Source organism: Pelophylax lessonae, assembly GCF_965119305.1.
Source record: "Pelophylax lessonae genome assembly, chromosome: 4".
Taxonomy (NCBI): Eukaryota; Metazoa; Chordata; class Amphibia; order Anura; family Ranidae; genus Pelophylax; species Pelophylax lessonae.
Genome location: NC_138771.1, coordinates 594,217,912 through 594,238,612, shown reverse-complemented (window position 1 = coordinate 594,238,612; position 20,701 = coordinate 594,217,912). Strand labels below are relative to the sequence as shown.

Here is a 20,701-nt window from a genome sequence, read left to right as displayed (position 1 = left end):
TGCACCCACACACCTGTCCCCATCAGGGCACCCACCTACACACGTGTGTTCCCATCAGTGCACCCACACACCTGTCCCCATCAGGGCACCCACACACACACACACATGTGTTTCCATCAGGGCACCCACACACACATGTGTGTTTCCATCAGGTGCCCCCACACACGTGTGTTCCCATCAGTGCACCCACACACCTGTCCCCATCAGGGCACCCACCTACACACGTGTGTTCCCATCAGTGCACCCACACACCTGTCCTCATCAGGGCACCCACACACACACACACACACACACACACGTGTTTCCATCAGGGCACCCCCACACACACACACCTGTGTATTTCCATCAGGGCACCCACACACGTGTGTTCACATCAGTGCACCCACACGTGTCCCCATCAGGGCACCCACCTACACACGTGTGTTCCCATCAGTGCACCCACACACCTGTCCCCATCAGGGCACCCACCTACACACGTGTGTTCCCATCAGTGCACCCACACACCTGTCCCCATCAGGGCATCCACCTACACACGTGTGTTCCCATCAGTGCACCCACACACCTGTCCCCATCAGGGCACCCACCTACACACGTGTGTTCCCATCAGTGCACCCACACACGTGTGTCGCCATCAGTGCACCCACACACCTGTCCCCATCAGGGCACCCACCTACACACGTGTGTTCCCATCAGTGCACCCACACACGTGTGTCGCCATCAGTGCACCCACACACCTGTCCCCATCAGGGCACCCACCCACATGACACTGACGGAAACAGCAGGGTGGAAGGCGGGAGGTCTGTAATGAAGTAATTCATCAGTTGCTTAGGACGCCAGTGGTCCTAGCAACCAACAACACAGAGAAGAGCCAGGAGGGGTTAAAGTTTAATTAAATCTTTTCCTAAATCAGCCCCATGATGCCCAATGCATATGGCGCTCATGGGCAAAGTACATGCACACTTTGAGTTGTGTATCTACAAATATGTATGTGCGTCTTTCACTAAATGTATTCCTCCCAGCTTCTCCCTGTGTTTTCCAGTTCCATCTTCATGTAAACAAGCAGATATTTCTTTTCTTCGGCAAGAAATAAAAATAGCTCTGTCTGCTCATATAAGGAAATGTTTCAAACCCGCAGGCATTAGACTAAAATATCAGTCAAAATTCTTGCTTCTAGGTTTCTTTCAATGTCTATACACTGGACTAATGTGACAGTGGACAGCCTCTGAAATATTACTGTATATCCAGATCCTCATATATAGCGATGAGTAAATATCAGAAAATTTGCTGTGACAAGGATGCTGGCGTACACTTTGTGGGGCGATCAGTAGAGTAGAGCAATATGAGTGAAAGGAGGAAAGTATAGATTTTTTTACACGTGAAACCAAGAAATAACCAGGTACAGTATGTAGGCTAGTGGTCAGCGGCAGCCTCTGCTAACCCAAGGAGCACTGGTGACACTCCGTCATGATAGGGGTGAAGAGAAATTATGCAGTATTCTGATGACTGCTAAATCACTTCTTCATTTTATCTCTGGTAGTAAACAAAGAAGCAACATGGCTACTACTAGGGAGAGCCAACTATAGGACCAATGTGTCCTCTGCTATGGGCTCCATGCACCATATTGGGAAAGCACGTGTCTAGTGTCGACAGAGTGTTCTCCTGAGAGAGACCTTTCTCCTGCACTCAGAAATCGAGGCTTCCCCAACTGCTTTTCCGACTGGACTTTATAAATGGCGTCTTGATTGGCTTAGGTCTTGCTGCCCTAAATGACAGGGGCAGTCCAACAATACTGCAAACAAATACACAAAAAAAAGGGCGCACCGACCTAGCGCATTATCCTCAATACAGGGTTTATTAGTTGAAACATAAAAATGGCTACTCACAAACGCAGGTGAAAATTACATCAAACTCATGCACTTGAGTATCAGAAGTAGTCCATACAGGTGTCCATAGTCTCATTAGGATGACGGCTGACGCGTTTCCTCAGAGCCACTGTGGCATGATCTACTCACAGGTTTAAATACCAGTGCAAGGGCCCAAAGACCATCCATGTGGTCTACAGAGCTACTCCCTCTGGGGCGTGGCAGTGGTGCTGGAACTCGTCCCATGTGCTATAAAAAGGCCCTTTCTTGTAGGGAAATAAGAAAGTTAACCCTCACCCCACAGCTGGAGCAGGTTGGAAGGCTGTAAGTAAAACAAGCAGATTCCTTATAGGACGAGGCAGGTCATGGATTAAGCAATTTTTTTTCTCAAATCACCCATCACCTTTCTCGAAAAAGGCCCTTTCTTGCAGGGAAATTAGAAAGTTAAGCCTCACCCCACAGCTGGAGCAGGTTGGAACGCTGTAAGTAAAACAAGCTGATTCCCTTTAGGAAGAGGCAGGCCATAGATTAAGCAATTTTCTTTCTCAAATCACCCATCACCTTTCCCAAAAATTGCTTGATTCACCCATCAACACATTAAGTATTGATAGGGGAAACCTTCTCGCAGTGCTATTGTGTTCTACAGGCAGGGAGCACAGGGAGACTTCTCTGCTGCCAGAACACAACTATTAGTTGCCGGCTACAGCCAGCAGCACGATTTTCTTGGAAAAAAACAGGCAGGCTTGTTGTACACAAGTCGCTCAATAGATTTAATGGTGTACAACCAGGCTACTCCCCAGTGATACAGTTTTACCGCCCTCCACCGCACATATAATGCAGCAGGGCAGCTGCTCTGTGCCGGATCACGTACCTAGTACGTGATCCGACACTTCCGGGTCTGGGGCAGCAGGAGCTGATCTGTGGGTACCGCTGACTCAATGTCTGCTGATTATTAGGCAGAGAGCAAGAACTGTGGTCTGCCTATGTAAACAAGGCAGATCACTGTTCTGTCTGTAGAAAAGGCATTGATCCTGTGTTCCTGCAAAGCAGCAACATGGATAAATGCCTTCCCCTAGTAAAAGCACCTCCCCCACAGTTAACCCTTTGATCACCCCTGGTGTTAACCCCTTCCCAGTCAGTGTCTTTAGTACAGTGACAATGCGTATTTTTAGCACTGATCACTGTTTTAGTGTCACTGGTCTCCAAAAAGTGTCAGTTAGTGTCACAACTGTCCGCCGCAATATCACAGTCCTGCTAGAAGTCACTGATCATAGCCATTACTAGTAAAAAAAAATATCCCCTAGTTTGTAGAGGCTATCAATATACACCTATTGGGATTTTGTTCACCACAAAACATGTAGCAGAATACATAGTGGTCTAAATTGATGAAGAAATTTCATTTTCTCAGTTTTTTTATTGGATATGTTTTATAGCAGAAAGTAAAATATATTGTTTTTTTTCAAAATTGTTGTTTTGTTTTTTTAGCGCAAAAAATACAAAAGGCAGAGGTGATAAAATACCACCAAAAGAAAGCTCTATTTGTGGGAAAAAAAGAACATCAATTATATTTGGGTACAGCGTCGTGCAATTGTCAATTAAAGTAACGCAGTGCCGTATCACAAAAAATGGCCTGGTAAAGAAGGGGGTAAATCTTTCAGGGGGCAAGACTAGCGATGCACTGGAAGCGCTATCCAGCTGTTAGGAGTACTGCCAAAGTGACGAGAGTGAGCCTGGTGAGAAGCTTAAAGCTGAAGTCTATGTTTCTATTTTTCCTCACTTTAAATACTTCTGGAGCGGAAGATTTTCTCCCTTAATTACCAGGCCATTTTTTGAGATTTGGCACTGCGCTAATTCAACTGACAATTGCGCTGTCATGCCACGCTGTACCTAAATAAAATTGATGTCCTTTTTTTCCCCCACAAACAGAGCTTTCTTTTGGTGGTATTTGATCACCTGTGCAATTTTCATTTATTGCGCCATAAACAAAAAAAGAGCGACAATTCTGGAAAAAACAATATTCTTCACTTTCCGCTATATAACATTCCCCAAAAAAATTTTAAAAATCAAATTTTTTCCTCCTTTTAGGCCAATTTGTATTCTGCTACATATTTTTGGTAAAAAAAAAATTGGTTTGCACAAACGTTATCGCGTCTACAATCTAGGGGAAAGATTTATGTCATTTTTATTTATTTATTTATTTTTTTACTAGTAATGGCGGCAATCTGCGATTTTTCTTAGAAAAAAAGCCCTGTTTGTACTTATTTTATAATTGTATGTATGTGCCTAATACAACGTTATTGATAAAGCATTTTGGTTATGAGATATGCTTACTCAATATGTAGCATGCATGCAGATTTTACCGGGACTGTACTTATGCGCACCAGGGTAAAGACTGGGCCCCAACACTAGCTGGCTGAAGAACTAGCATGAAGGACTGCTCACCCAAATAGCTGCTTCACAGGAACTGTCCCTCTGGCCCTTAGTAAAAGGTACCTCTTTAGGGAGCCTTATATTTCACCATAGTCATTTGTATACAGAGATCACTCTAAAATAGTTTTACCGTACTTTTTACAGAGGAGTTATCGCAGTATTGATTCTCATTGCTGTCATTAATTACCAAATGCCATTGCTGATTCTGTGGTTTACTATGTTAACTTTAATCTAGTGGAACAGAGCTCTACTCTAAGTTGCTAAAACATAAGGATCACACTGTCTAGTGAGTTGTGATTGATTCTCCATTTACTCATTCATGTATTTACTGCCATTTATTTCAACCAGTGACAAGATATTGGGTTCCTACCCCTAACCAATCTGGTTTATGTTTTCTGTTACAGAAACATAGTTGTATGCAGGCTATTTATATTTGTGCTCCCAATAGTATTGCAGTAACATTTTACTTAACCAGGTGGGTCAGATGGGCCAAGGTTGTTCACAAAGTCAAGGCAAAAAAACAGAGAACCCAATCTACCAAGTGGCTCCTGCTGGGGTAGCGCTACATATACACTGCTCAAAAACATTAAAGGAACACTTTTTAATCAGAGTACAGCATCAAGCAAAAAAAAAAAAAATTGGGATATTGATCTGGTCGGTTAAGTAGCAGAGGAGGTTGTTAATCAGTTTCTGCTGCTTTGGTGTTAATTAAATTAACAACAGGTGCACTAGATGGGCAACAATGAGACAACCTTCAAAACAGGAATGGTTTTGCAGGTAGAGACCACTGACTTTTTTTCCCTACTCATCTTTTCTGACTGTTTTTCACTAGTTTTGCATTTGTCTAGTGTCAGTGTCACTACTGGTAGCATGATGCGATACCTGGACCCTATAGAGGCAGCACAGGCAGTCCAACTCCTCCAGGATAGCACATTAATACGTGATTTTTGCCAAAAGGTTTGCTGTGTCTCAAGAGCATGGAGGAGATTCCAGGAGACAGGAAGTTACTCTAGGAGAGCTGGACAGGGCCGTAGAAGGTCCTTAACCAATCAGCAGAACAGGTATCTACTCCTTTGTGCAAGGAGGGACAGGATGAGCACTGCCAGAGCCCTACAAAATTACCTCCAGCAGGCCACTGGTGTGAATGTTTCTGACCAAACACTCAAAAACAGACTTAATGAGAGTGACCTGAGGGCCCGATGTCCTCTAGTGGGCCCTGTGCTCACTGCTTGGCACCATGGAGCTCGTTTTGCATTTACTATTGAACACCAGAATTGGCAGACCTGCCACTGGCGCCCTGTGCTTTTCACAGATAAGAGAAGGTTCACCATGAGCACATTTGACAGACGTGAAAGGGTCTGAAGAAGCTGTGGAGAATGTTATGCTGCCTGTAACATCGTTCAACATGACCGGTTTGGTGGCGGATCAGTGATTGCCTGGGTAGGCATATCCATGGAGGGACGCACAGACCTCCATAGGCTAGACAATGGCACCCTGACTGCCATTAGGCATCGGGATAAAATCCTTGGAGCCATTGTCAGACCCTACGCTGGTGCAGTGGTTCCTGGGCTCCTCCTAATGCAGAACAATGCCCAGTCTCATGTGGCGAGAGTATGCAGCCAGTTCCTGGATGATGAAGGAATTGATACCATTGAATGGCCCCCACGCTTACCTGACCTAAATCCAATAGAACACCTCTGGGACAGTATGTTTCGGTGAATCCAGGGCCGCCAGGTTGCATCGCAGTCTGTTCAGGAGTTCAATGATGCCCTGGTCCAGATCGGGGAGGAAATACACCAGGACATCATTTGTTGTCTCATTAGGAGCATGCCCCGACATTGTCAGGCATGCATACAAGCATGTGGGGGCCATACAACTACTGAGTACCATTTTGGGTTGCTGCAATGGAATTCCAGCGAAATAGACCATCCTTGCTGCATCATTTTTTTACTTTGATTTTCGGGGTGTCTTTGAATTCAGCTCTCTGTAGGTTGATAATTTTCATTTCCATCAAACAATGTGGCATCCTTTCATTCCTAACACATTCCCCAGTCCATATCAGTATTAATATCCAGCATGATATTTTTCCCCCTTTGACAGTTGCATCACTAGGGTTGGTGTCACCCAGTGCGGTAACTCACGGTATCACCCCAACCCCCTCAAATACAGTCCTTACTCTATTCAACTCCTCTAACATCCCCAACCCGCAAGATAACTCGGGAGAAAACAAATTCTGCAACTACTTCTATAGTAGAAAACAACTCTAAAGGGTTTATTTGATAAACCCTGAATTAGATGCACAGTCATAAATTTAATAGCCCTCCCTTTTTCCAGTGAATTACAGGAAATACTTACAGTTCTCCAACAGGCTCAGCACTCAGGGTTCAGGGCGGATTTTTCGCAGAAGGAGTGTGAGGCTGCTCTGTAATTCTTGGAGGTGGAGGAGGCCATGCTGCGCTGACCCAGGGTTCACCCTAGCGTTGCCGTGACTCCCCCTCTGCATGATGTCATGGAACGTGGGTACGCAAAGGGCAGGGGAGGTCGGAACTTGGGAGGAGGAGCAAGTAAGTCATTCACTATACAGCGATGCGATGCCGCTCGCATAGTAAAGGATCGGGAGGCAAAGAGGCAGATGCCTTGCTTGGGCCCCCCAGGGTGGTGTCACCCCCCGATGGACACTCTGGTGCAGTCAACACCCCCCACACCCCCCTTGTGACGCCTCTGTGATAGAGATATGAACAAGGCTTTTTGTGCGGTCTTATGTCGGGATTGTGCTGGACATGCCTACTTAGACCAGACCCAGTGTGAATAGACCCAAAACCCTTAAATGTAAAACAAAGTTCAGAAAAGTCTCTCTTAAGATCCTTAGCAGCAATCCAACCTCAACACCTGCATAGGTCATTCACAAGTGTAAATAAAGCACCAACATGGTTCCTGCACCAACAAATCACACAGATCTTCTCACCAGAAGCCATTAGACCTGACTGTCACCATTCTAGGTGTGCTTCTGTTTTATCCAGTAACCAGATGAAAGAAAGCAGATCCAATGCCACATAGTGCTTAGCGTTATTCCCCAGTTTTCAGCGCATCTCATGGTACCACTCTTGTCCTGTTTACTTAAAACCAGGGGCAACAGACTGCAGCTCTGAGATCAGCACCCTTAATGAAAAGAGGGTCTAGCCAAAGCACACAGCACTGATGGAGTGAAAGCACTTTCTTAAAGGACAGCAACTGTGCAGCATAACATCCTTATACATTTCATTAAAATGCTGTTTCGTGACATCACGTGGGTACGCAAAGGGCAGGGGAGGTCGGGACTCACTATGCGGCAGTGCGATGTCGCTTGCATAGTGAAGGATCGGATTGGGAGACGAAGAGGCAGCTGCCTTGCTTGGGCCCCCCAGGGCGGTGTCGCCCCCCCCCCCCCCCCGATTGACACCCTGGTGCGGTCCGTATCATCCGCATCCCCTAGGTGATGCCCCTGCCTATTGAGATCTGATGTGTTTTCAAAGTGTTTCATTAATTTTTTTGAGCAGGTTATATATATTAAAAATGATTTGTACTAGCATTGTTGGTTGCTCAATGGGTATAGGTAATAGCGAGGTAAACACTTGCAGTAGAGAATAGTGAAGCCACCATCCTGATAGAACTGTTTGGCAGAAATGTGTAAATTTAGGAAGAGCTGTCTGAAATTACACATTATTTGTCAGGTAAAACAGCTGCCATGTGTATATAGCTGTTCGCCTGGCATTTTAAAGGGAACTCAACACAAAATATGTACCTCTCTTGCCTTTCTCGACCCCTTTCAGAAAATGCCAGTTGCCTGGCTGTTTACCCATCCAGAGAAAAGACTACAACCAGTGAAAGAAGTTGCAATTGTCTGACCACCCTGTGGACAATAAGTCAGGAGCTGTTTATCAGCCTAATTTTTCTTAAAATTAAAAACACAATAAGTACAAATGAAGTGTGCATTATCATCCTCGTAGAGTTAAGTTGGACCTTTTTGGCAGATGTTGGAATTGGCAGCAAACATTAAACCCTACTTATATACACCTTCCCTGTTCAGCTGTTATTTAGAAGCTAGGGCTCTGTTACTAAATGACTGCTGTGAGAGGGATTAGGATTGGGTTAAAGAGGGGCATAAAGTGCATCTTCTTGCACCCCTCCCCATTAAACCTGTCCAAGTGGTGCATTAGGAGTAAATGAAGGGAGCTGCTGTGACCCTTTTTCCTACACCCCTTAAATTGAAAAGTACTGAAGCCATCGGATCAGTATGACCGCTGCAGAACTAGGATTTTCAGAAGAACCTAGAATAATCATGGAGCCTGGGAGTCTGAGCTAAATCCAATCCTGCATACTTGTTCCAGTTCACTAGATAGTGAATCCAGGATCATACTAAAAGCCTTGCAGCCTGTACCTTTAAAAATAAAACGCCTGCTTATATATTTCCATTTGGTAAGGTTCAGTTTTTGTTTTTTTTTAAAAGCCCTTACAGTTGTCCAATGTCCCAGATACAAATAAAACTTTAGTTTTTTGCATCCCCCCAAGAAGTTTAACTAAACTTTTAATTAAATCAAGACCTGCAATATGGCTATTATGTTTCAAAGGCTAGCAGACAGTCACTAATGCCTATCCTTTGCTTTTCTCTCCATTTTCACAAACACCCGTTTTGTTTCTTGTGAGTCTATCCCACCCACTAATTACTCAGACAGAACAAGCATTCCTTGGCAAAAATGTTTTATAGCTTAGCTGGAAAAAATGTCATGGCAACGGGCACAATAATTGCGTCCTGATGTCAGTTATGAGTTTTGTGTTTAGCTTTTGATCGGTTTGTAGAAGTTTTAAAAAGTTTCATTTAATCACTGTACCATCTCTTACCTCACTTATTCTTTATGATATAAAAGGATCAATAGGTCAATCAGTTGCAAACTTATATTTCAGTTACACGTGGTTGCTACTGGCTTCCGAGGTTGAAACGTGTCATCGCCTCACAGGTCACCTTAGTGTGAACCGGCACTTACTCATTCACAATAGAGAGGGCTTCCACATTTTGATAAGCTCCCCGTCTGCCGAACCCCACTGCCTTTCCACTGGGGTCCCCCCTGGCAAGATACCCTCCCCATTCTGAGAGCATGTGGCCTAATATGATTCAGGAGGAGGGGACAAATGCTGATCTTTCTACCTTTCCTGGCCCGCCAGGCTGCATGCTCAAATTAGGGTCTGGTAAAGATTTTGGGTGGGACCCAATGCTCTTTTTTTCTTGTTTTTTTGTGTGGGACCCCATTAAATTCAGGTCTGGGATGAATATTGGGCAGGACCCCACATCATTTTTATTTAACGCTATCCCTGCCCCTCTGTTTTTATTCACTTCTCAGCTTGGAATTCACAGGTTACAATTGAATGGGCTGGGTTGGGATGACTCACTGGTTGACGTCTGTAGGTGGTGTGCGCAGTTTGTGGCGACAATAATTCACACAGTCGGGTGCAGTGTAAAACTTGTATTGAAGTAATGCAGCAACAGTTCAAAGAACGCATAGAATGCATGAAGGTAAAAAACTTTGTGTCTTTACAACCACTTTAAATAGGGTCTGTCTGACCCAAGATGGTCGTCAGAATCACATGGGGTGGCAGCATCCAACCGGAATGCTTCCTCAGTGACCCAGGACACCATAGAGCACATGAGTCAAACACAAGGCCCGCAGGCCTAATCCGGCCCTCAGGGACATTTCATGTGGCCCTTGCACTGCTTCTGAAGCTGCAGAAGCCTCCCCCTCATCTCCGATCCCACCCTGTCTCAGCAGTTGACAGCAGAGAGAAGGCCAGAACTCCTCCACCAGATCCTGTGCTTCTGTGTGCAGCTGTGGATAGGCTCATATCTGACACCCCCCCCCTCCCTGTCTCAGCAGTCGGCAGCAGAGAGAATTCCTCCTACAGATCCTGCGCTCTCTGTGCAGCTGCAGAACCTCCTTGTCTCCACCTCTCCTGGTCTCAGCATTCAGCTAATCCCAGCCCTCCTCTGGTCCTCGTCCAGACCCTACACTTTCTTCTTCCCAGCAGCAGCAGCACAAGGAGTATATTTATAAAGTCTTAGAGATAAAACCGGCCCTTTGAGGGCAGCCCTTTTGCTGATGAAGCCCACGGTGAAACCGAGTTTGACACCTTTGCCATAGAGGAACTGTGTTCCTTGTGACTTTCTCTCTACCTACCGGGCCGCTGAGATTGAGTGGAGAAAGCAGACTGCACCTGCCTACAAGTCAGCAGCCGCTGACTGTATACAGTCCCTGTGGGCCAGGATGATGGACTCCTGCACATGCACAAGGATTATGTCATCCTGCACTGGCCAATTAATATGGCCAAAGAAAGGCACCTGGGAAAAGGATGCTGGCGCCATTGAGGGATCCCTTGTGGACTTTGAACTGTTAGAGAAAACGTAAGTTTAGTGCCTTTAGTTCTGCTTTAAAGAGTGCTTATTAAACTTGTATGCTTGGCTCAGCAGAGCATACCAGTTTATTTTAGTGTGATGGGGAATGTCAGATGAGGACAGAGGACACTGACCAAACCATTTGTTACAGGGGGTTCAATAACAATCAGAACAGGTTTTATAGCCTGCTGTACTGACAATCAGTTTAAAAGGTCCAAGTAACTTCCATCTTATGTGTATAGCTATCTCTGTGCTTCCAGTTTTGGATTGATGGTAACTAGTAGCACCCAGCAGTAGTATCTCTGATTCCCATTTACCTGTGGCGGCCATTGTAGTACTGAGAATCCACATTCTGCAGAGTGAAACTTTGAAATGATATCTTTAGGTTTTGAATAGAGTAGCAGATGGTTTTTGCTTTTTCATAGTTTGGTTTTGGGGAGGTTTCCCTTTATTTCTTGTTCCCATAGAGTCAAAGGGACAAATCCTCTTCACAGTGAGGGTGTTCTATCAGAATACCGGCGCTACCCATCAGAAAATGCAATGGAAGTCAAGCTGCGAACACAATTGCTTATTGCGCATGCTCTATGCGTTCCAATATGGCCGCTATGCGTTTCAATAGGTTTCCCAATCTGGCAGAACAGGAAGGCGGCAGCGGACATCTTCTTACACCCAGACAAGTCTTCAATGTCACACCTATTTTAGCAGGTAACTCACCTTATATGCTGAAATAGACTATTCCACCGTGACCGAGTGAAATAGTCTATTTCACGATATAATCACTTTGTTGCTGAGCAGTGTGGGGTGTACCAAGATGGCCGCCGCCACCTTCTGCCTGCAGGTTTCTGGCTACTTTTACTGTAATACAAATGTCATCATACTGTGATTCAGGATATAAGGCGACTTTACTGCTAAAATAAGTGTGAAATTGAAGACTTGCATGGGTGTAAGAAGATGTCCAGCGCTGCTTCGTGTTGTGTCAGATTAGAAAAACCTATTGGAATGCATTGTGACCATGTTGGAATGCATGGCGCATGCGCATTAAGGATTTTTTTTGCTGAGAACGTCACTTCCGTTATATTTTCTGATGGGTAGCTCTATTCTGACAGGACAATGGAAATCCTTTTTATGTAGTTGACACTGAAAGAAGTGTTTTCTGCTCTTTTCCTGCTTCAGTGACAACAGTATAATTTTGGATATCTTATCATTTTCAGTCCCAGGAAAAGTGGTCACCAAGACTAATGGACAGGGTCAATCTTAAAGGGACACTGACAGCAATAAACACCAGACAGGGGCTCTAATGGTTTCAATCTATCCAAAACTAAAATAACTGTTTTGATTTCAGATAAAATTTTAATGTGAACTCTAGTTTCGTAAAAACAATAATATAGCATATACAATTGTTACATTAGTAATTCGGTAATTTAATGTTATTACAAATGACCTGTCTATTTTAAACTGCAGCTGTTGTAGTTTTCCAAAATTTTCAACAATGTTAACGCAATATGGCAACGTGGAGGCATTCTGTACAATGCTACATAGTTACATAGATATTGAGGTTGAAAAAAGACACCAGTCCATCCAGTTCAACCTATGATGAGTGTGTGTGTTTACTGACAATAGTACATTGTATACCCCTTTATGTTGTGCTTGTTAAGGTACCCATCTAATAGTTTTTGAAACTATCGATACTCCCTGCTGATACCACTGCATGTGGAAGAGAATTCCACATCCTTACTGCTCTGACGGTAAATAATCCTTTACACAGTTTAAGGTTAAACTGCTTCTCTTCTAATTTTAGTGAATGGTCGTGTCTTTTTAAATCCCTTTTCGGTGAAAAGTTTGTTCCCTATGCTGGGGTCGCCAGTAAGCTATTTGTACATTGATATCATATCCCCTCTCAAGCGTCTCTTCTCCAGAGAAAATAAGTTCAATACTTGTAGTCTTTGCTTATAGCTGATGTCATTCAGTCCCTTTATTAGCTTTGTTGCCCTTCTCTGGATCTCTCCAGGACCAGTGCCCAGAACTGGATGGAATTAATGGGAGAATTATAATTTTATCTCTAGAGTGAATCCCCTTTTTTATACATGCCAGTATTATCTTGGCTTTGCTTGCAGCAGCTTGGCATTGCATGCCGTTGCTGAGCTTGTCATCTACTAGGACTCCCAAGTCCTTTTTCATCCTAGATTCCCCCAGAGATTCACCCCTAGTGAGTAACTTGCATTCGTATTTCTGGCACCCATATGCATTACCTTACATTATCCAACGTTAAACCTCATTTGCCATGTAGATGCCCTCCCCATAATTTTGTTCAGGTCTTCTTGTAAGGTTTCCACATCCTGCGTAGAAGTTATTTCCCTGGTTAGCTTTGTATCCTCCGCAAATACTGAGATTGAGATGGTTATCCCATCCTCCAGATCGTTTATGAATAAATTAAACAGGATTGGTCTCAGGACAGATCCTTGGGGGACCCCACTTTCCACACACGACCATTCGGAATACTCGCCCTTTGTCACCACACTCCACCACCATTCCATGCTGATGTATGGAATACCCGGAGAAAATGTCTTCAGATTTTTTTTATTAAATAGTCTGCACTAAAACTAGAACAATTTTAGCCATCCAGTGCAACAGGAATTTTTGGTGAGACTATCCCCCCTAAGGGCCCTTTCACATGGGCCCCATCTGTGAACAGATCCCTAGCTGAATCTGAGCACAATGGGTTGGATGTCACTTTTGTGACATCCATACCTGTTCAGTTTTTCCGGCGCAAATTGACAGCGAACCTTTGTGGACCCATATTGGATCTACGAGCAGATGTATGAAAAAGGACTTTCCTCCATTTACATCAGACTACCTAGAGTCATTCACACTTAGGTCCAGAAATTTGGACCATCATGGACTCAGAGGCAGGTGGATGTATAGGGAACACATTTGTTACATCTGCCTGCCTGTAGACATACCGTATATGGAGCATCTGATCAGGTCTGCCTTAGAACTGACCTGATTGGAGAGCATGTGTCTAAGCCCTCATCCACGCTTAACACGGCTTTGAAATCACGTGACTTCACCTGAACTCGCACGATTTCAAAGCCGCATTTCAGTCCGACTCCAATCCCATTATTTGCGAGCTTATGAGGAGGAGGGGGAGAGAGAGCACAGCCTCCACCTCCTCTTGTCTCTCCTCCCCTCCTTGCTGCTGACAGAAGTAGTGATTCCGCTGTCACTGATCCTTTCAGCCTTATATTAGAAGAGTTTGTGGTGCCCCCATCCCTACAATATACGCTGCACCCAGGGCAGCCGTCCCTTCTACCCACTCCTTGTCCTTGCCCTGACCAAATGTGGTGATGTTTACTCCCACTGATGCCAGTCAGGCCCCCATAAAGTGTCTGATCTGTCCGCAGCAATGTCGCAGTCCCAATAAAAATCGCTGATCGCCGCCATTACTAGTAAAAGAAATAAAAACAACATAAATCTTTACCCTCGTTTGTAGATGAGATAACTTTTGCGCAAACCAATCAATATACACTTATTGGGATATTTTTTATCAAAAATATGTAACAGAATACATATTGGCCTAAAATGATGAAAAAATTTGATTTTTACATTTTTTTTTATTGGGAATGTTTTATAGCAGAAAGTAAAAAAAATATTGTTTTTTTTTCAGAATTGTCGCTCTTTTTTTGTTTATAGCGCAAAAAATAAAAATCGCAGAGGTGATCAAATACCACCAAAAGAAAGCTCTATTTGTGGGAAAAAATGGACATCAATTTTATTTGGGTACAGCGTCGCACAACCGCGCAATTGTCAGTTAAATTAATGCAGTGCCGTATCGCAAAAAATGACTTGGTCATTAAAGGGGTAAAACCTTCTGGTCCAGAAGTGGTTAAGCAAATCTGTCACTTCCCAAAAATATTCCAAAAGCATACCTGTGGAATGCACTGAACAAAGGTACTGCATACATACTTTTCTTCAGCACTGCTGCTATTAAACGTCACTCGTGACATTTCAATAAAGTTATGTGAAAAAAAGTAAACAGTGCAATGTGCTGGGATTGGCGCATCAGTGCTGTCTTAAAGTGCACACCATTGGCTAGAGATGTGTACGATGAAAAAATGTGTTTTGTTTCATTTTAGATTTGTTTGTTAAGTTTGTTTTCGGAATTCCTTTCGTATATTCGGACTCATTTTGTATATTTGTTGTTTTGAGTCGATTCGTATTTCGGAAATAATTTTGGAAGTTTGACTATATTCGTTTTAACCTGTTCATTTGTTATTTCAGGAGATTACTTATTTACTCTGTTTGGGTTGGATGGAGAGTGATCCATCAGAATCTCTGAATCAAAACACAAAAAATGGAACTAAATTCATTTCGGATTTATTCGTTATGCTATGATTTGGAAATTCTGATGGATCCACCTCCACCAAACCCAATCACAATAAGGGCCCTTTCACACTCATCCGTTTTGATAAATTTCTCAGTTAAAAAAAAGCGGAAGAAAAATGCAGCCTTTAAAGCCTATGGAAATCTGCACACTGGTCTTTTGCGTTTTAGCTGAGACCCGCTAACTGCATTTTTGGTAAAAATGTTTGGTGTTGTAAAAAAAAAAAAAAAAAAAAACGCACCAGAAACACACCATTACATGCAAATTATTGAAAACCGTGGCAAAAAAGCGTAAAAAACAATGGATCTCAATCAATTCAGATCATTTGTTATGTCGTGATGTTGGATGCTTCAAACAGTAACAATAGGTCAGAATGAAACAAGGAAGTACGAATAAATTGTAATTTATTTAGAATTAGTTTAAATTTGTTACTGTTGTGATTTGAAGATTTAATGTTGCAATGGCGACCTTGATTAAGTCACATGACGAGTGACGAAACGCGTTGGGAGGGGCCTAGTAACGTCAGCGCGCACACACAGGAAGATTGTACCCTGTCTGCTGGTCACCATTGCAACATCAAAGTGACTGTTAAGGGGGCTGCACACCCATAATTGTGCTATGCATGCTATCTGTGTGTGCACCAGAGCCAGTGCCCTGAAAGCGGTTACCTTTTATGGTTTTTAATCGGTTCAGCACTATGTCAGTTTTCTGATTCCTTTACAAGTACCAACGGTAAGGATTGCCATAAGACACATTGGATATAATAACTAAGGATCCATCTACCCACCAGAGGTTTCTTAAGCCCCTTAAAGGGGAAGGTGCATGATGGTCTGCTGTAGGTCTTAAATGGAGGGAGCGCATAGTTTGAAAGATGGCGGGCACTGGAGTTTTTTTTGGTTTCTACACAGAAGTCACAGAATATTTTCTTCATTACTTTGGACTTTTGCATATTATAATAATACCAGTAATTGTATCACTGGATGTGTATATCATTAAATGTTACTGTTGTTCACAGCACACTGGTGTTTTGTTCTATAGCATTTATTGTTTTTGATTTGTATGATTTATTTACCTAGTGTAAATGCATCTCACTGGTTAAGTGATCTATAACGCTTTATATACAGTGTGCCTGTATTGTGCCATTTATATCGTACCTAGAGGGGAGCGCTGTACCATTTACCCACTTTTTACATTTCACATTCAATAAGAACACTACTAGGTACACAGCGGCAGACCCGATCAGTTATTGGTCATGTTTTGTTTTATTTTAGCTGTTTCATTTGACAACTTAGCTCTCCAATGGATGGGGAGTCAAAACTCTGCTTGCTTCCAATGCTGCAGCCTCTGACAAACTCTTCAGCATTTAACACTTCTGGAAGCATTGAATGCCTGCATTCCTCATTGTGGTTCCTCCTGCCCATGATTAGAGGACATGGAAAGGATGTACAGTCTAGAAATCCATCCAGCACCATATCCATATAACCAATGCTGCTGGGTTGCTTGGCTTACAGTTACACCGTATTATAGCTCAATTGCAAGAAATAGCCAGCACACTGCCCATGTACCCTGAGGTTTGGGATGAGACTGGCAGAAGGACTACTGAGCACAACAGGGACACACCCAGAAGATGTAAGAGCTCACTCACACCATCAAGTTGCGCTGGAGGCATGGCCACTAGTAAACATGTGCAATCTGTTTAGTTACGAATCAAAATTTGGATGAAATTTTCATTATTCAGAGATTTGGATACATCCGAATCTTCGAATTGCAATAGTAACGGATTTCAACAAATCCAAAATAAATTACAACTAAACAACTCATTCATATTCATTTGTTATATATTATAATCTTACCAGTGATTTTATCATTGTATGTGTATATCATTGTATGTCACTGCTGTTAACAGCACACTTGTGTTTTGTTCTATAGCATTCATTGTTTTTGATTTATTTACGAGCATTCCTTTGAGCATTCAATTTTGTTTACATCCATTACCTTTTCTCCTAAGGGTGTGTTTCATGGCTGGATTGTTTTATCATATTTTTGTAACATTTGAGTTAAGTGTTTTGATGATTTTAATTCCATTTTATTATATGTATAATGTTTGTTTAAAGTTATGTGGTTATAATTTTAACCTCTCATCAATTTTAATCCTCTTTTAACTTTTATGCCTTAGCCCATTGTGCTGCTTGGATCGAGGGGGTCTTTCCGGTGTTTTGGGTTAAAGGGGTGATTTCATTCAATTTGGTTCCCCCGGCTACGTTTGCAGCCGCATGAACTCTATATTTTGCAGCCGGCGTGTTCATTTGCGCCCCTGCACTTACTACTTCCGGGTATATTTAGTTGTTTGCGCTCCTTGTTTGAAGCGCTGAGGTCATTTCCGGTGCTTCCTGTCTCGCCCGGTTTGACAGCTGTATGCTATTGGCCTCATTAGGTGTCCTTATATGTAGTATGACGCCGACGCTCGCTCACGCCCCCTTGAGAACGTCCATCCGACGAAAAGATTCTGGGAGGAGCGGAACGAGCGTCACTCCGTCATACCCGGAACCCGGAAGTACCCTGTACCGTTCCACTGCCCATGATGTGGCTAGAGGCTTGATGTTATTGTATTTGGGTGAGTGTAATATTATTTCCTACCTAATAAATTATCAAGACAGTATCACGCTATGGGCCGTTTTTGTCTTTTTCCTTATCACACTCTGAGAGTGGGTCCCTAAAGCGTCAGCATATCTTTAACATTGGTGAACACCGTATGATTGGATTCGTACCGGAGCTGATTTGCTGGATACAGGCGAAGTAGTCCTCTAACTACTTACCGTGTATGTCCCGTCTCTCTCTGGTAAGAGGCTATATGTGGTGAAGGGCTTCACAAGCGTCTGTCTGCATTTTACACCAGGGTGGAGATTTACCTTGCATTTTCATGAACTGTATACTCATCAAGGCTGAATGTGGCTGTGATGTGATTCTCAGTTATTGCTGCTCATCTTCCATGGGATATATTGACTGTTCTACTGAGCGCGACTCCTTTTTTATCATTTTCTTTTATACATCCAGCTGTATGAGTTCGCTGCTATAAGGGCGCGGGTTTTATATACTTATTTTATTTAGCCAATCAGCTTCTAACTTCAGCTTATTCAGTTAGGCCCCTTTCACACGGGCGGTGCGCCCGGTGGACTCTGTTTTGCTCAGCGGGGATTATTCCACCTATCCATGCTAAGCAGGCGGATGACAGCTCCGTCTCCACTTTCTTTGCAGAGAGGAAGCTGTCAGAGCTCCGCGCTCTTCTATGGGAGATCGGATGAAAACGGACCGCCTGTTATTTAATTAGGCTTTGACAAAAAAAAAACCCTGGAAGCTGATTTGTCTCTATGCAGAGCTGCACCAGATTTTGCACTCTCTAGTTTTTTTTTCTACTCCTCTACAGGGATGTCAGCCTTGCTCTACCACTGAGTGCAGGGGCTTCAGGAGAGCTGTACAGATGAGGGGGGAAAGGAGACACCCGCCTAGCCAATCAGATCAGCCCATACAAACACTTGCGATCAATGAGGTGACAGATGTCACACCAAATCACCCTCACATCCCACTCTCTAGTTTTAGTAAATCATCCCCAATGTCTCCTAATGCAGGAAGAATGCTTTTGATTTGATTTGATTTTTGAGAAGCAACAGAGTTATTTGAAATCTCCCAGAAAATCTGGAACTCTATGTATCTATAACAAACAAAGGGTTGGGGGCACACCCTGAACATGCGTTTCTAAAGCTGGTGCTGCTATTAAAACCAATATACATATATAACTACAGAGGATAGCGCACACATGCAAAAGAAATGACTATCAAATATAACAAGGCAATCAAAATGAGTAAAAATGGGGATTTAGTCCCAGCATATGGCCATATCGTGCTCAAGCCCACCACTACGTCAAAGTACCCCATTGTCAGTGGGTCCTACACTATCCATAAAATGAAGAATAAATCCAACCTCTCTATACCATTGGAGATACTTCTTACATGGGAGAGATGTACAACTGCACTATAAGGGACTCCTCCTATATCTGCTTACTGGTGGACACTGATAACTAAATACAGGTGTGGGAGGGTGGGGTGCTCAACCCCAGGAGTCTGGTCAGGACTAAATGTATAAGGCCCCTTTCACACTTGCGGACTGTTCAGATCCGCCTATCAGTTTTTCAGGCGGATCTGAACGGATGCCCCATGCATCTCTATGGGGCATCGGATGTCAGCGAAGACATGTCCGCTGACATCCGATCCGGTCCATCAAATCTGGATGGATGGAAACCCTATTTTCCATCTGTCCAGCGGATCGGATGGTATCGGATGAGAGCAGACAGGCGGTCCGTTCTCATCCTATTCCCCCATAGAGAACAGCGGGGACCTGACAGCTCTGTCTCTGCACACAGCACGGAGACACAGCTGCCATCCACCTGCTCAGCGGGGGATCTGCGGATCGATCCCCCGCTGAGCAAAATGGAGTCCGCCGACGGACTCCAAGTGTGAAAGGGGCCTTACAAACATAGGGTTGGGGACGCACACCCACACAATATGGCCATATGGTGGCACACCCTGCACGATATGGCCATATGGTGGGGGCACACCATATAGTGGGGGCACACCCTGCACAATAAGGCCATATGGTGGGGGCACACCATATAGTGGGGGCACACCCTGCACAATATGGCCATATGCTGGGAGTAAATCCCCATTTTTACTAATTTTGATTGCTTTGTTATATTTGATAGTCATTTCTTTTGCATATATGCGCTATCCTCTGTAGTTATATCTGTGCATCTATAGCCAGCTTTAGCTGCAGGAATCTTGTTGCTGGAACCCTCCGCAGAAAATGAAAAGCTGGTCGGTGACTCAACTTAGAGGAATCTGTGCAAATGGAAATATTCCATTGTAGGCACGTTAAAGAAACCTATAATTATTTTCAATGTAACAAATAAAAAGGATAAATTCTTTACGAATCTATGCAATATTCGAGATCTGCCAAGCTATTATTCTAGGATCAGACTTACCGTGCACTTTGCAGACTCTGAGAATGGAGAAGATGATGACAGTCCATACAGCGGAGTACTCCATTAGGAAGCAGTGTACAGTAAATCTCAGGGTGTCACAGACAGGAGAAGAATGTGGATCTCAGATAGACGTTGTCACAAGTGAAGGATGTCAGGGAAAGCCTTGCTGAGCCTCTCACGCTCCTCCCTGGGAAAGTTCTGAATCTGTCAGTATGGGACGAATGGAAGAAACTTGTAGTAACTGCTTGGTGAGGTTTATTATGACACGTGGTGTGATGAATGGGTGGGATTGTTTAGAATAACAGTTACCATTTATGGAGTATGGAGAGAAAAAGATAGAGGGAGATATTGTGGGAAGAATTATTCACGTTTTAGGGAGAGGATATAAAAAAGTAAAAACAAATTTTGCATGCTTGGTGCACCATTTTTTGTTGTGGATTTAAATTCTCAAAATCTTTAGCTCAGAGTTCAGTGACTTTTATACGAAGTGGACTTGTCAATTTGTGTCAATAATGAGCACCTTGACAGATTCTAATTTTCAGATTGAGCTCCTGTTTATACTGATGCATTGC

General features: G+C 43.5%; 1 protein-coding gene across 1 annotated transcript in view; it reads right to left on the bottom strand.

The window, feature by feature from the left end:
• LOC309553200 (intercellular adhesion molecule 5-like) overlaps window positions 1–20,367 on the bottom strand; it is a 61,564-nt gene extending 41,197 nt beyond the window's left edge. Inside the window, exon 1 of the mRNA XM_082254146.1 lies at window positions 20,130–20,367. Within this exon, the coding sequence (XP_082110272.1) occupies window positions 20,130–20,193 (64 nt within the window). The 5' untranslated portion in view covers window positions 20,194–20,367. The remainder of the gene's footprint in view (window positions 1–20,129) is intronic.
• Window positions 20,368–20,701: the final 334 nt, after the last annotated feature.